General features: G+C 37.9%; 1 protein-coding gene across 1 annotated transcript in view; it reads right to left on the bottom strand.

Moving 5' to 3' along the window:
* The window catches only part of LOC100482121 (utrophin), a 63,459-nt gene that overhangs the window by 16,044 nt on the left and 30,460 nt on the right, over window positions 1–16,955 (bottom strand). Inside the window, exons 7-10 of the mRNA XM_034670789.1 lie at window positions 14,776–14,912; window positions 9,418–9,456; window positions 9,127–9,192; window positions 8,016–8,081 (exon numbers count right to left, since the gene is read on the bottom strand). Coding sequence (XP_034526680.1) covers window positions 8,016–8,081; window positions 9,127–9,192; window positions 9,418–9,456; window positions 14,776–14,912 — 308 coding nt within the window. The remainder of the gene's footprint in view (window positions 1–8,015; window positions 8,082–9,126; window positions 9,193–9,417; window positions 9,457–14,775; window positions 14,913–16,955) is intronic.

Here is a 16,955-nt window from a genome sequence, read left to right as displayed (position 1 = left end):
ATCAATCATTTTGCATTAAAACAAGAAACTACAGGTACTTAGACTCTCCTTTTCTACCTACTCATCTAATCAATTAGACATATCAATTACACGGTCGAATCTAACGATTGACAGAAACGGAAGCATAATAAGATAGACAAAAACTGGTACTTTCTTGAGAAGGAAATGCTCAGCAGCATGCCTGGAAGCCCTTCTCTTCCTTTATGGGGAGATTCAGTCAGATCTCCCCGTAATCGTGCAAGGGACAGACCCCCTGGCTAATGCCAGCGGGAGGTTCTAGCGACAGCATGAAGACTTCAGCAGATCGGACCTGGTCTGTTGTGATAGTGGTTGGTAAACAAATCCTGGAATCTATGGATTTACAGGATAGGGCTTTAGAAAAACAACATGTGAGTAGCTCTGAGAGTGTAAAATGGAGCTATGTCATGACTGCACCAGCTCGTCTGGCAGTGATGTGCCTGCAAACGTCCCTTAGAGACCTCGTCCATTGCACTGGGGTCAGAGCAGACCCTAATGCAGTCCCGGAGAGTCTGGGGAGCGGTGGTGACAGTCTGGGATCTCAGACTGGTGCCTGGCCATTGACAGGCAACACTCGATACAAGGTAAGATCTTTGATTCCTCTGAGTCCAATTTGAAAACGTAGCCCTGTGTGATCACAAGTTTACTGGAATGAAAAGGGGACTTGAAATTGCATCTGAGAGTTAGTGAACTCATAGGAAAGGTGGGTCCTGAGCCCTGAGATCAGAATGATATAATGAAGCAAAGGAGAAAAATGAGTGTTATGCTTGCAGGTCAGCCAAAACAAAGGTTCAGATGAACTACTGATTGATTTCTTTTGCTTCCGTTATTGCTAACCTCTCCCTCTCTCTAAATTTATATATGGAGACAGTGTGTGTGGACACACATTTAACAAAAATAAAGGTCATACACATTGGTTAGGATCACAATATAAATATCACTATCGAACCTCACCCTCCTTCTATGATCAAATTCAATACGGGGAGGAGTAGGACATTAACCACACAGTGAGCAACTGGAAATAAGGAACGTGCATGGGATAAAGGCTGAAATAAGCTATGGCATCACCCTTTGATTACCCTTCTTGAGAAAATGCAGTAAAATGCACTGAAGAGTAAATAAAGGAGCCTCTTGAAGAATCACATGCTTGTTCCTAACTGTGGAAGGATGAGGATAAGAGGGAAAAGATATAGCACCATTGCAGAGCAGCATTTAAAAGCCCCTAGGCTGTCCATGTAGCTAAATCAGACAGAAAGGGTGTGTGTGAGGGATGGGCGTTTTCCTGATGGGAACTATATGGCCAATACCCTAAACCTAACACACATACATACACACATACATACCTACATTTATTTGTTTGTTTGTTTGTTTATTCATTCATTCATCCATTCATTCAGTGTGGAGCCCAACATGGGGCTTGAACTCATGACCCTGAGATCAAGACCTGAGCTGAGATCACGAGTTGGTGCTTAACCGACTGAGCCACCCAGGTGCCCCACTAACCCTAACTATTATGAAGCGGCAGAAGCTGGAGATCAGGCTAATGCATCAGCACACTGGGACACCCATTAGCTGTTGAAGATGGCAACACTCTACGTCAGTGATCCTTACCACTGTTAGGAGGCACTTTATCCAGTTCGAGTGGAGAGAAGTCATAGTAAGAGAGGATAACAAGTAGAGATCTAAAATATGGAGAGGAGGGGCGCCTGGGTGGCACAGCGGTTAAGCGTCTGCCTTCGGCTCAGGGCGTGATCCCGGCGTTATGGGATCGAGCCCCACATCAGACTCCTCCGCTATGAGCCTGCTTCTTCCTCTCCCACTCCCCCTGCTTGTGTTCCCTCTCTCGCTGGCTGTCTCTATCGAATAAATAAATAAAATCTTTAAAAAAAAATAAGATAAAATATGGAGAGGAAAAATACAAAGCATAAAGATACAGTGGGCATAAAATAAAGTAATAGCAAAGTAAGGGTATAATGCAACATTTTGTAAATGTTTCTCAGGCTGAAATAAAAGTATAGAAACTAAAAAGACTGAGCATCCAATAATAATAACAACAACAACAACAGAAGAGAAACCCCCATGAAATTTCTCTATTTTAAGGATAAAGCATCACAAGCAATCAATCAGAAATCAAAACGAAACAGTAACTCTGGCAAAAGAAGCAAAAGATTGAGGCTCCTGCTCTCTATAATATCCAATGTCAAAAAGCTAAGGAGCAATGTCTAACCCAGCCATTCCTGTGACCAGCCAGACCATGCAAATGGCCAGCAAACCACTTTGTCCATAAAACACAAGAAAGAGCAAGCAAGTATAATGCAAAATAGAACAAAAGTAGATGTTAACCTTAGGTATTGCAATAAATAAGAGGTAAGCTGATTTGCACTTTGGTTAAAAAAACAATCCTATGATTCCTATGAATAACTCACCTAAAAGGAAATTAAGGACTAAGAGTAAAAGTAAAAAAAATATATAATAAGCCAAAGGAAAATTTGAGGCCTGTAAGCTATCTGGTGGGTCTATGACCTGATCATGGATCCTAGCACAGAGCTCCTCCCTGTCACAAGGCAGCATCAGACCATGAGGCCCTTAGAACATTCACGCCAGCAAGCATCTGACTCAGGGACTGTACTCAGTGCTCAATATTAGCACCAACTAACTTTCTGTTTTCAAGATTTGGGGACTAGCCACAGTGAAACAAATATATACACAAACAAGTCAAAATTAGATCTGAGATACATTTTGCTGTAAACATTATGTAGCTTTATTCCTTCTGGGGAGTGGATAGGGTTTAACTTATTACTGTAATCACCATCATCACCACTATCATTACATTCTTTTATTGAGGTATCTGAAAGGGATTTAAGGTAATTTCTAAAAAAAAAAAATCATTTATGTATAACACACAATTTCAGCCTTAAGTATTTCTCAGAGATTATTAGTCCTAAAAGTTAATTATAAAAATAAATACATCCAAGTTCTTAATTATATCTAGTAAAAACCAAGAGAATACCCTTTAAAGATAGATAGTCCATGAGGTACCAGACGAGGGCCTTTAAATGTCAATAGTTCTAAAATAGAAAAGGTTGCAAAAATATAAGTCTGCACCAATGAAATACCATTAAATGGAATATAATTATACTATATTTAAGTCGCACATCTAGATTACAAAATTAGTACATATCCAATGGCAAAAGAACTGTGAGTCATTCAATGACCTTTTGAAAGCAGACGAGACATAAATAAAAATAACAATAATTTCCCTCCTCTTGAGGATTATTCTGTTCGAGGCTTCAGAGGTGGAAACAGCAATGCCAATGCAAACTATACCCGTTTGGTCTTTCCACATAAGACACTGTCACTCAAAGGCAGGCAGCAGATGGAGGAGACACCCTAACGGCAGTGGTCTAAAGATCCATCCTTGAGTTCCTGCTACTGAGATTCCCCAGGACTATCCTGGGTCCTGTTTCGGTGTAAGTCATGGATGTTCAATTCCTCCTTTGAAAAAAATTAATATCCTCAAAATCAATGCCTTTTAAAATTGTCCAGAGGCAACTTTCAGGAGGAAAGGGAGCACTGGGAATTGGGTCTATGGGGGGGAAGAGCTATGAGACTGATTCATGTCTAGGCTGGGGAGGCAGCCGCCCATGACGCGTGGGAATGCAACAATGAATTAACCAGCTTCACAAAGAATGAATGTTGTCAGGAGCCAGGGACTTGGTTCCATAGGCCAATTTGAGGGACAGAGAAAGGCTCAAACTGTAGGATGGCTGCTTTTGAAGACACAAATGACTACAAGGACCCTGAGTAACTTAGAATCACAAGTTCAAATTTCAAAATTCACACCTGAAAGTACAAGGATTTCTTTTATCACCTATGGCTGCGATCACCCCAAACCACATTTAGGAGATCAGTCTTGGACGTACTGAATTACAGAATCTTCTAATTAGGTCTGGACTGTGAAGCTGAGGCATGGATAGAGAATGGGCAGGATTGGGACAAGGAAAGTGATGACCTCAAGGAGGCCTGCAGATGCTCTGACCCCCTCCATCCCCACCCCCATTGCAGTGCTCCCGTCTGGCAAGCCTTCCCGTCCTACGTAGCGGAGGCAGAACTGTGAGGTGGTCAGGGGTGGTCAGGAGTGCCTGTGCCTCCAGCCAGGCTGCCTGGGTCTGAATTCCACTACTTATTGACAGTGAGACCCTGGGCAAGCTCCTTAACCTCTCAGGGCTTCAATTTACTCATCTGTAAAATGGTGGTCACAGAAACAAGAGTAGCAACTCAAGGGGTCCTGCAAGGATTAAAGAAGCAAAGATGGGCAAAGTGCTTAGAGCAGTGCCGGCTCCCAGGATGCTATTCACAGAGGGAGAGATGGTGGTAGTTTTTCTATCATCCCTGTTGTTACTCAAGAGAAACCTAATGATATTTTTATGACCTAGTGGAGTAACAAAACCTCCACTCAAAGGGCCTGGAGGAGAGGTTGAGAAATTAAAAAATGAGAAAAATTCCAAAATGTATTGTAGAAGTTGGCTATTACGCTTTTTGTTTTTGGTTTTTGGTTTTTTTGTTTTGTTTTGTTTTGTTTTGTTTTTTTTGGCTTAAGGCACTCTGAGTTAGCTTCCAATTTTTCCCAGCAACAGTACAAACTGCTAGTATTTTGATGCTGGTTGCCTCAAGACACACCTAAGAGTGAAGCAGAAAGGCCAAGGCTTCCTTGTGAAGCCACCGGACCCTCGCTCAGAAGCTGGCAATACCGTTAAGTGGACCGAAAACTGTCCTCTGTTGTCTCAGGATTGTGTCATGACCCTGTCAATGCTAGAGCTTGAGGAAATTTCCAGGGAAAGGCCGGGTTAGAGTTCCTGCTACTACACTAAGGTCCTGTAGGAAACAAGAAAGCTGAAAGCAAAGAAGGAACAGCATAGCATCCTGTTAAAAGCAGTGAAGATTTCTTCCTGTATCTTGTGATCTAAGATGCTAAATTATTAGATGGGGAAACACAGAAGGACAGTTGGAGAAATAAATAGTGGGGCTTGGTTCCTAACCCTTCCATCACAAATTCTGTGGAGCACCATCTGCCCAAAGGAGGTAAGAAGCATTCTCATTGGAAGGCTCTATCCACCGAGAGAGAAGGTATTTATTGTAGTATGTGTAATACTTATTCACTTTGTCAAATCAATAGTATCGCCTAAAATGGAAATGCTTAGGTAAGTAACTATTACACCTTTAAGTGAGAAAAGGTGACCAATCCAAGTCAAACCAGTGGATTCTAGATCCAGGGTAGGGCTTCAAGGACTCAGAGACCTTGTTTGCAATCTCACTTGAATGGCAGATCACTGCCATAGTCACAGGAAAAGAACCCCAGAATACTCAGTAATTCAAACTGTGAAAGAGCAAAGGACTTCCAGGATTGGCTTTATCAAAATAAGATTCATTAACGTAGTCCCTAAGAAAATATGAATGCACCAGTGACTAGAAAATGATTTCTCTTTAGTGGCTGATAGATACATTCTTACACTGCTAATTTAATTGAATATTACATTTAAGGGAGAATTTGTTTCTTGCCTTTTCCGCTACCTAGAGGCCACCTGCATCCCTCTATTTTTAAAGCTGGCAGCCTTGCATCTGCAAATCTCTCTGTATCTGACCTCTGCTTCCATGGCTGTATCTTTCTCTAACTGACCCTTCCCCTCTTAAAGGGCTCATGGGATTACATGGGGTCCACTTAACTAATCTAGGATAATCTACCCATCTCAAGGTCCTTAACTTTTCTCATGTGCAAAATCCCTTTTGCCATATAAAGTGACACATGCATAGCTTTCAGGGATTAGGATGTGAAGTTCTTTGGGGGTCATTCGTCTGTCAGAAATGCCCTCCAGGGGCACCTGGGTGGCTCAGTCAGTTGAGCGTCTGACTCTTGGTTTCAGCTCATGTTGTGATCTCAGGGTCATGAGCCTTGGGCTCTGTGCTTAGCAGGGAGTCTGCTTGAGATTCTCTCTCTCCCTCTCCCTCTGCCTCTCCCCCTGTTTGCACGCTGTCTCTCCCTCTCAAAATAAATAAATATATCTTTTAAAAAATGCCCTCCCCATGTTCCTCCTCTATAAACATCTATCAGTGGATCTTTCCTCTAGCCAGTCGGATTCATGGGGACAATATTTACATCTGCGGACTTTTATGGTACTGGGTGTGTGGCAATGGCATGCTGATAAACATTTAATGAGCTTTCCAAAAAAATAAATGAATAAAAAGGCCCTGAATTGTAGCTTTTGCAATTTCTATGGTTTAAATACTTTCATCAAGCCCAATTTCAAGCTAATGACTTTACTGAATGTAGAGTTTGGAAAAAATACACAGTTGAACACCATCTGACAAATACAATAAATTACCCCAAGAACATAGATAATAGTAAAATTAAGTAGAATAACTAGGGCATGATGGGGTTTGAGTATTACTTTTGTATTCATTTGAATCTAATTTAGTTAATTGTAAGTGTACACAAATTAATTTCTATAATGGCTCTGTTTAACATACAGCTTTCAAACTTCCCGAAAATGTGACAACTGGCTCTTACAACTGGCTCTAACACACCACTGCATGGTAGGTATATAACAAATATTTGTTGGACAAGATGAATGAGTTAATATAGCTAATGATAGTATTTTAAAATGTACTCAGCTGTTAGTCATCTGATTATTTTTTCTTTTTCTCAGACATTAGTATTAAATTTTAAAATAGTGTTTGTTTTAATTTGAAGACAGGCTGTACTAAATTTGAGCATTACCTTCACTCTGTTCACAGGGCATGACAAACACATTTTAAAGAATTTAAATTTAGTTTTAATTACTATTTTTTATTTCATCTAATTCTTTGACTATTGTCAACCTTGTAGAAATTATGTTGATTTAAGGGATACGCAAGATATCTAACTGCTTTATATAAAATACATACTCATAGCTAAATATGAAACAAGCATAAATATGCTATTATCTTGGTTTGGGAATTGTTTCATATTCATAATACATGAATAATAATGTGTAAATCATTACTGTATTCTTGTAAAGTATTAACATGCTAATGTTTGAAATTTAAAATTGAAAAACCTCCTGACATTTTTATTTATAAGTTAATGATAGTAAAACAATTTTTAAAATATTGATAGGGAGCTATTCTATATTAGAGTGCTTAAGGTACTGCAACTTGGCTCTCTCCATGGCCTTTTTTAGTATAAAATACCCGAGTTCTATGTTCTGTAACTTTCCTGGCTGCCTTACAGCTTCCCACCAAATGCGAACAACAGTGAACCTACTTAACTCGAGTAAACTTGACACTACTGAAATCTTTTAGATATCATGCAAAATCCAAAACGTTAATTCCAAGGAGGGGGGAAAAAAGGGAAAAGTTCCAAAGCAAGATGACACACAATAGTAGGATAATCAAAGATAAAATATTTGCCTCGAAAGTTTTTTTTTTTTTTTAGTATTTTTCTAAAGTCAACAAGACTTTTCCTGGTTGCTAATATAATAAAATATTGGCAGAGAAAATAACACTTTTCAATGAAGAGTGGGGAGTATATGTCCAAGCTTGTGTGGTCATAGTTGTTAAATGGCAGGGATTATGGAGAAAAAGTGAGCCAGCAGAAGGAAGAGGAGTCTACAGAAGGGCATGTATTTTGTGGAAATACATTTGTTATATCAATAAGAAATATCTGACAAATGGAATGAATATCTATGCCTGTATTTATAAATAGAACAATCTGATTTCCTGAGGCAAATTAGTTGACAAATACAGGATTTTTTCATTAACTTACATGAAACTAAATAAACATATCCAATTTATATTATCATGGTTTGAAAGCATAAAATCTATCTAGACATTTTTGTAACCACACTTACCAATTTTGATTGGGATCCAAATTCAGAGCCACAATCAATGAAAATTATTCCCGACAGCCATGATACAAGACCTGGCCTTCCCTGGCAGGGCTAATTTCATGATTTACTTACACACTTCCTGTGGTAGAGCTGCTATCAGTGAGGAAAGATCCATTAGTCCTTTCCATCTGGGCCAGCCTGAAAAATGAAAATAAAGAGTTTTCATAATGTGGCCCCATAGGGCATGGTCAACTGAGGTACATTCTCTGTCGTTCTCAAGCTGTCATAATTCTGACAAAATAGGAAAAGGTCCAAATCTCCTAATAAGTTTGGGAATTTATAACAACATCTACCTTTCCATCACCGCTGCCTTAAGGCTTGAGGGCCTTCATCTTTTACCGTGCTATATAGACTCCTAATTCACCGAGGCTCCTAACTGATCTCCCAGACCTGACCATTGGTCTCCATTCTCACAAATCTGACTATGTTCCTCTCATGTCTAAAGACTCGCCATGACCCCGCTTTACCTAAGACATAACCCAACTCCTTAGCAAATGGGGCTTCATTAGCAGACTTCAGCTCCTGCTCCTTCACTCCTCACTCCTTTAAACAAGCCATGTTCTTTCCCAGCTCAATGCTTTTAAGTATGTTTTCCCATTAGTTTAAGCCTACCTTTTCCCCAGACATTCTATCTGGCCAAGACACAGTTGAAATGTTACTATTTATATGATGTTTGAACTAACCATTTTAGGAATAGCTAACTGCTAGCACCATAGACACGTCCTATACACTTCTTTTCTGGAAGTCTGTGCATGCCAGCAAGACCAGCCTATACTCTATACTGTTTAAGGACTCTAAAATAAACCTCTATAACAAAGCATTAGCATAAATTTAATTACATATTGTAATTCATATGTACACCATCTCCTGAGAACACTTTCAGTTCCTACTCTCATTCATTGAAATGGATTATATTATCTAAATCCTGCTTGTCTAGTGTTTGGATTCTCATGAGCTCAAATCACATCCCATGGAGATTCACTCTTCACAGAATATATAGCAGGTGTTTGGTAAAGTGCAAATCACTACATGGAAAGATGAGAACTCAGATTCCAAATATAATGGAGTCACGACTCTTGCAAAACATCTCTTAAATCAAGGCATGTCAATGATACAGGCTCACACAGAAATAGATACATTCTGGGTGGCAGCACAGCAGAGGGCTCCTATCGAAGTCTCTTACCGTGTGGCATACTGTTCTATTCTGGAATGGGTGTCATCATGAAACAGCTGAGGAGACTGTGAGGGGCTATAAGAGAAAAAGCAAAGAAACAGTTTTATGCCCAAATACTGATAGATGTTACTATTAGGAACGTTAGGTTAGTTAAACAGAGAATTTGCCATGCAAACAAATCATGAGGATTGTTACCCAGGAGGCAGACTATTCTTTTAGCTCAAGAGTTTTGTAATCACCCCCATGCTAATGACACCGATCAGAGTACCGGCTCCTGCAGAGGGAGCTGTGAATACTCACTCATAGTGCTCTGGCCACATGCTGATGAGTGTGACAGGACTGCAGAGGGGGAGAGGGAAACAGAAGTCACAGAACTAGCACTTGAGAGCGATTGCAGACAAAAGTGATGGGAGGCTGGGGGAGAAGACATTCTCAACTGTCTTCCACTCTCACGTTTGGTTGCCCTGAGGTGCACCAAGGGGAAATCAAAAGTAGAAGTTCCTGTTTATTCTAGAGAAGATGCTGCGCATTCAAGTGCCTGTAGGGGCTTTTCACAGATATTATAGGACATTTGTCACAGGATAGCAAATGCATCTTAAGTAGTCTCATTGAAAAAAAAAGAAACAAAATGCTCTACAATAGCTCAAAAACATGGAATAATTGAAAAGATAATACAGATAATGCTCCATGATATACCGAGAGATGATGTAATCAGACTCTTGTTTTTCCTGGAGAAGAAACTTGGTCAGAAAGTCCAAAGACTACATTATATATTGACGGCAGAGTTGCAATAAAATGAGATTTTTCTGATTCTTTCTCCAGTTTTAAATATATAAATTCAAATCCGAGTGTGCACGAAGTATCTCAAACTCCCAGAGACGCTGAAAGAAGATGCTACACACAGATCCTCTCCCTACACCCAGCCCCAAACGTCACGTTACCAAGAAAGCTGGAAGCAACCAGATGATGATAAACTGTCTTCAAACGCAATTTTCTCTGCAAGTTCCATCTATGCAGATGATAAGGAAACGTGTTCTGCCTGAGTCCGGAGCTTGATCCTTCAGTACCCTCCCAGCCCTGGGGACCCTCCAACCTCAAAAACTGCCTACAAATCCCCAAGTCTCCATGAAATATCTTTTGAAAACAACTGAATATAATGAAAAACCCTAATTTTAATTGTTTTTTGAGGGCAGTGTGGGGAGGTGCTGATGAATGTGGGAATTTAAAAGTCTAAAGACTTATTTCTTAAATTAAATAAAAGTCTCCCACATGATCTCATGTTGATTGAAACAAAGAAGGAAATTTAAATCATTCTAGATCTACTTGATTCTGCTATTTCCATTATACACAGAAACTTAAGAAAAAGTTAATGATCTCATTAGCTCCTACTAGGAAGCACAACTTAATGTCTGAAGAGCAAAGATTAAAAGGAGATGAAGGGCATCTTACTGGGCCAAGAAACTAAGACTATACAGATCTATTCTTTCAAAAATAGGCATTGATGCAGGCTGTGTTTGTCAGAATATCTGTAAACAGACTTAATCATTCACATATAAGCTAGTTACAACAACAATGAAACAACACAGTATTATTCAATAGTCTTTTACATCATTACTTTTCCTTAACTCTGAGATATGGATGTTAAATGTCAAGTGAATGATTTGCTATAAACTTTCCAAAAAAATCATAGCTACTCAGAGAGAGCATTTCTAAAATTCAAGTGTACTACAACATCTGCAGCAAACTTTAAGCACAAGGAAAATATGTATTTTTGGTATTAATTGAACTCGGAAAAGCTTTGTGAAATTGCATGACTAGTTCTTGTGAAGTTAATTCAGTTAGCACAAAAGTGATTCACTGAACCAAGATAAGAATGGCAGAGGTAGAAAGCAGAACCAAAGAAGTTCTCAAAAGTATTTTATACATTGAGAACATAGAATTCTAAGAAAAGAAATAAAGATTAAAAAAATCAAACTTTAGGCCCTCATTGACTTCAAAGTATTTTGATTTGTAGAAAATAAAAAAGGTTAAGTGATAAATTTTCTCATTTAATTCTGGGAGATAAAAACAAGGCAATATTTCCACTGCACAGTTATAGTCTATAGCTAAAGAGGGTTCAAAATAAGACACAGTAGCCTATCCCTGCTTTCCAGAGCGGGGGCTGAATGGGGTGTTTTGGTTAATCACACACTAATATGCAATGAATCAGACTCTAGTAAATACACTCTACTAAATATTATATGAAATATAATCTAGACTTTCCTTGAAGAACTTCATGATTCTTTCAATGCCTTAGGCTTTCAGTCTTTGGCCTTCTTCAACCCATTTGCCCCGGATTCGGTGGGGCCCCAGTGTGCTCTCACATGTAAACATTCAATGGCTCCCTACTGTTTTCAGGATGAAATCCAAATACCTTGGCACCACTTACAGAGCCCTTGACTTACAGAGCCCTTCGTTATGTGGGTCCTGCTTCTCTCTCCACTCTCATTTCTTGCCACTCTTCCCAGCTCCCCACTCCAGTTCCCCAAATGATCTTGTCTCTGGGCTTTTGAAAATCCTTGCCTAGAAACTCTCTCTCTCCTCCTCCTACACCAAGCCCTGCACATCTGGCCCTGCGAATCTTGCAGGTCTCAGTTTAGCTGTCACTTCCTCCTAGGCCATGAGCTGGTTCTTGCTCCAGGAAGAACTGGAAAGGAGCGTGAAACTCATCTATTCCACTTTAACCAATACCAGGCAGAAGTCTCTATTTTACTTCTTTAATCTTTAGGGAAACCAACCTACCTTTTAGCCAATGATAATCTCTCACAATTCTCAAATGACTTTTGCCACTATTTTAGCCTGTTTCTTAACTTTATTTTCAAGGGTAACTCTTTAATCAAGTCCTACTCATTTATTTTGATTTATTTTTTGAAAACTCTTGCACATATAGTTACCAAATTAACTGAATAAACCTAAGCATGGCTTTGTTTACCTCCTTTTAGTAATAACTCATTTTTCTCCTAAATCCCCTCTACGTATGCATGTATAATTACTGGACATTACATTCTGCAGGGATGAAAGGGAAAGACACTAAAGAAAATTCTAATCAGCTTCATAAATAACTTCAACACATTTACCACTTGACGGGTTTTTCTCCAATGTTCTCCCACAAATAGGAGAATAAACAAAATCAAACTTTACTACCCACTCACATAAATTGTTATACCGGAAGATTAAGTGGCCCTGTACTAGAAAGGGCTCAGCAGAAAAATGAACTATACCAACTTCAAGAACGCTTTCTAGAATTAAAAAAAAGAAGAAAACCTGCCCACTCTATCCAGTATCTCATAAATCTTTTTCAAAAAGCATCTTGTGACATCTGATTTAATCGTATATTCCTTCCTTTCTTCTTCTTATTTTCCTCTCCCTGGAAATGCTGGTAAATTGATGATAGATAAAATGAAGGATTTTCAGAACTGCAGCCAAAAATCATAGCACAAAATTATCTGGTATGCTTTTCTGTTCTTTTTCTCCTGAGTGACTTGAACTAAGTCACTCAGAATAGAATGATTGATGTCAATGATTATTTTGACATTAAAAGGCAAATTATCAAAAATGCTTAAAAGGAGTATAAAAGATCAACCTACAGGCATGATTCACATGAGCGATGCAGCTATTTGAAATGGGACACAAAATGCCAATGGTTTAGCCAGACAAGTGAAAGGCACAACACTAATTTAAGCTTATCAAATTGTCCTGTAAATAAAAGCGCTATGTGATAATTCTATGCTTCAGGCAACTACTCCAAAGGTTAATTAGATCTGATAGCAAGGGAAGTAAAATTGTGTGTTTATCATGAGATGTTCAGCACAGTTAAACTATATATTAGATAGTAAAACAAATAAGAATGTAAAATCATATAACCTTTTGAAGAAAAAGACAAAAATATACCCATTAAACAAAGAGAGAAGCAAAAATCCACTTTTCCTTATGAATTTTAAGTATATGAATAGCTCTCTTGAAACTGAAATTGCTCCAATAAAATTTGTTCTAAAACATACTGTGGAAAAAATAACTGGGAGGCATAATATTTTAATTGTACACAGTTTGATATCAAGCAAAGTTATCAGAAAGTTAGAATTTTTCTGTATGCTTTAAATGTGTGGCATTTTGGGATCTATCAACACATATAGTTGTGCACCCATAACATTATCTATAGAGCGATCAAATATCTACTGCGCTTTGGCTGTGGTCTTTCTTCTACTTCTCAGAAGGTCTCCAAATCAACAAATAACAACAACATACATTTGTACACAAACTCAGCAAAGCCAACAGTCTACAAAGCTTTATAAGGAAAACAAAAATTCAGGCTAACCAGTCTAGCTCTCCATTTTGACATCTTTGAGTCTTGGACTGTCGTAATACCAGACTATGACAGCTCTCCGCATATCTCTCATACACACAATAAAAGGAACTAAGAATTCTGAAGGTTAAAGAAAGACTGATTTCACAAAAATCACACTCAACACACTTTTTATAGTTCTCACTACAATTTTCTCTACTAGAGAATGTAGAAAACTTCGCACCTCACACCTCTGAGCTTCTTTTCTAGAGTCATTTGAGAGGACATCTTTCTGTAACTAGAATATCACTATTTTTATGACTAAGCACTTTGCTAATGATTAGCAATAAAAGTTAATTTTTCCCAACATTCAAGCACAAGAAAATTGCCTCAGCAGGTATATTTATGCTGAGATTTTAAAAAGTGATTCAAAGATTTAAAATCACATCTGTTTTGATCTTGATATATCATTGTTAAATAATTTAAAATTACTTCTTGCATTTCTTCTGGCTTGCTTTAAAAATTCTTTTTCTTTTCATTTCAGGTTATCAATTGTTATTTTTCTTTTCTTTATAATGCCATAGTAATTTTCCTATCTTGAGACTTTGTTTCATTTATGCTTATAAACTCAAATTACGTACTTTTAAGAAATTTTATCTATTTTATGTACCTATAAAGCTATCTCATTTTGTTGCCTTCATGCTCAAGAGAAAAGAAATTAGAAATATAAGATTTTGATGAGATTTTAGTACAGGTATATATGAAGTAAGAGATCAATATTATTAATAAATTTACAGTGAAAACATGTAAAATAAGTGAAAAACATACTACATGAAATACCAAAATATCCCCACAGGAGGAAAAATGGAAAATGAATAAAATCATGAAACAGTGCATAACACAATTTGCTTTAAGTATTTTTAAGAGGAAAAGAGATGACCAAGGCAAAGGTTGAACACACAGTAATACATATTTTTAAAGTGGAGGAACACATGCAAAATTAAACCTAACATTTTAGCTGTGGCATTGTCAAGAGCAAATAGCAAAAATTCATGTTATGAAGACTGATTCCAAGGTCCTCTTTTAAAATGAAACATTTTGCACGTGATGTGGAGCCCTGGGTGTTATACCGCACTGATGAATCCTTGAACATTATATCAAAAACCAAAGATGTACTACTATACCTTGGCTAATTGAATTTAAATAAAAAAATAAAAATTAAAAAAAATGAAACATTTTACCAAAACACAAATTCTTTCTGTTGTCAGATAACATAAATAAGAGACAACATCAGAAAAAAGAGTACATAGAGGTTTTAATACTAAAATTAAACTTACGTCTCTAAGTTGTCACCTTCAAGAACTGTCTGGACAGGCAGGTAGCCAAGCCGAGGATGTTTAGCAAAGTATTTCTTTGATCTGAACTTATTCTTCAGCACCTTTGTGAAGTCTCGTACATCTTCCCCAGATGTTGTCTAGGAAGTTGAAAAAATTATACTTCTTTCATTAAAAGGGAAGGAGATATCTCACTACAATAATATTCAAGCAGATATAAATGACAACAGTTTCAGTAGCTTTATGTATTTTTGGAACAACAAACCATGTCATGAAATCACATGACAACCAGGAGTCATCATCAAATATATCCAGCAATCAGTTCATAACTTTTTATTTTTATAACTAGCTCATTTCCCCAATATTTAAAAAAATTGGGCCAAAAATTAAAATTAGTTTTGGCAACGTTATTGGTTCATTTCTATTAATAAAAGAGTTGTAATTTGCTATTAAGTGTTTAGTGATAATGAAGGATTTTGCATATTATATGGTTTTAACAAAGGTGAATAAATGAGGGTGAGTTATATAGCTCCTACTGACTTTACACAAGCCAGCGTATACTGAAGTCTGGAAAAGGAGAAAGCAATAAATAAGTGAGAAGGAATAGGGCCGCAATATTGTAAGGACTACTCTGTTTCTCTTTCCCAACCATACAAACATATAATTATTTGGCATGGACTGAATTCATAATATAATATGTTACTGTTTCCTTAACCATTTCAAGATGATTAATTAATAATCATTTAGGGTGAAGTGGGCTGAAATCTACCCCCGCCCCATCCCCTCCTCCCATCCCATGAACTGTTCCCAAAGCCTCAGATTTCTTACCCTCCATCACCAATTCTGGTTTTTACTTACAATATGTTACACAGATACCAACTTTAGTCCTTCTGAAGAGGCATTTAAAATATTTACATTACCTGCAGAGAACTGAATTAAAACCTCATTCATCTGACTCCTAGTTGGCTATTCGACCTAAACCTGGACAGACCTCAGTCCTATCACTTTACCAAACAAAACCGGAGAACTTTTCTATAATAACAAACCCAGTGCTAAATACACTGCTTACTTGCTGCATGCCCCCTCTCCTTGCACCCTCCCCAGTCCATCTTTTCCTTCATGACAAGCATACCCAGGACTCATGCAAACTTGTTTTGCAAACAGAAGCTTAAAAAATATAACTATTTTTTAAAACAACTAAACTCTGAGTCAGCCCTTATGTGGTTTTGTCACTTTCCATCTGCTCTCATTCTACCGAAATATGTCAGCTTCTAGTACACAGTTAAGAGAACTTTTGATTCTCTAGGCTTGCAGAGCAGAGAGGAATAAGCCCAAGCTATTTATAATGTAAGTTCATCAATTTTCATTTTACTAAAAAAAAAAAAAAGTATAGGACCACTCACATTGTCACTAGGCCTTGCCATCAGACCCATAGTGTCCAATCTTCTCCTGAATAACAGAGAATAAACTATATAATGTCTCTAGTTATTTAGGTATAGATCCTTCCAAAGATAAAGAAGAACTATAGAAAATAAGCTACTAATGAAAAGAAGAAGAATCCAAGGCACTCCGTAGAGGAAAACTGTTGCTAAGAGAGACGATGGTTTGGGGTACTAAGATGTAACCAGATAGAACAGGAAAAATAAGCAGAATAACATTTGGGAGTAAAGAGGAAATTTTTAGAGAAGGAAGGTCTGGGACTGAGAATAAAGCCAAAAGGACCTATCACCTACTGTAAACGACATTTGGACCTCTGGCGATGGGCATCACCACTGTGGATCATTACATTTATTAGATACGTTCTCCCTGAATGTTTGGTAAAGAGGGAAAAAAGGGAAGAAGCTTTTCATGATAGAAATACAAAAAGAAGGCCCCGATGCAAAGATAAGCATTTATGACCCAACGTATTTTTATGTCTGCTCTTAACACCTTGTTAATATGCAGTGAGATACAGGAGTACTGGCCTCCATTACTTGGTCCACCTTCCTCTGGCAATAAAAACGTTTTTACCACTTAGGCCAGTGGTATTCAAGCCATAGCCAGGCTTTCAATTCAGGCAGCTCTGAGTGGGGTGGGTGGGGGAAAAGGCCAGGGGGGCAAGGTACCAGGCCACCAGTCCACCTCTGCCAGGGCGGTATACAATACAGGGTTGTACTGTTTATTTTATATATATTATATATATA

This window comes from Ailuropoda melanoleuca, chromosome 10 (genome assembly GCF_002007445.2).
Source record: "Ailuropoda melanoleuca isolate Jingjing chromosome 10, ASM200744v2, whole genome shotgun sequence".
Classification (NCBI taxonomy): domain Eukaryota; kingdom Metazoa; phylum Chordata; class Mammalia; order Carnivora; family Ursidae; genus Ailuropoda; species Ailuropoda melanoleuca.
The sequence above is the reverse complement of the archived record's forward strand: the minus strand, read 5'-3'. Positions and strand labels throughout refer to the sequence as shown.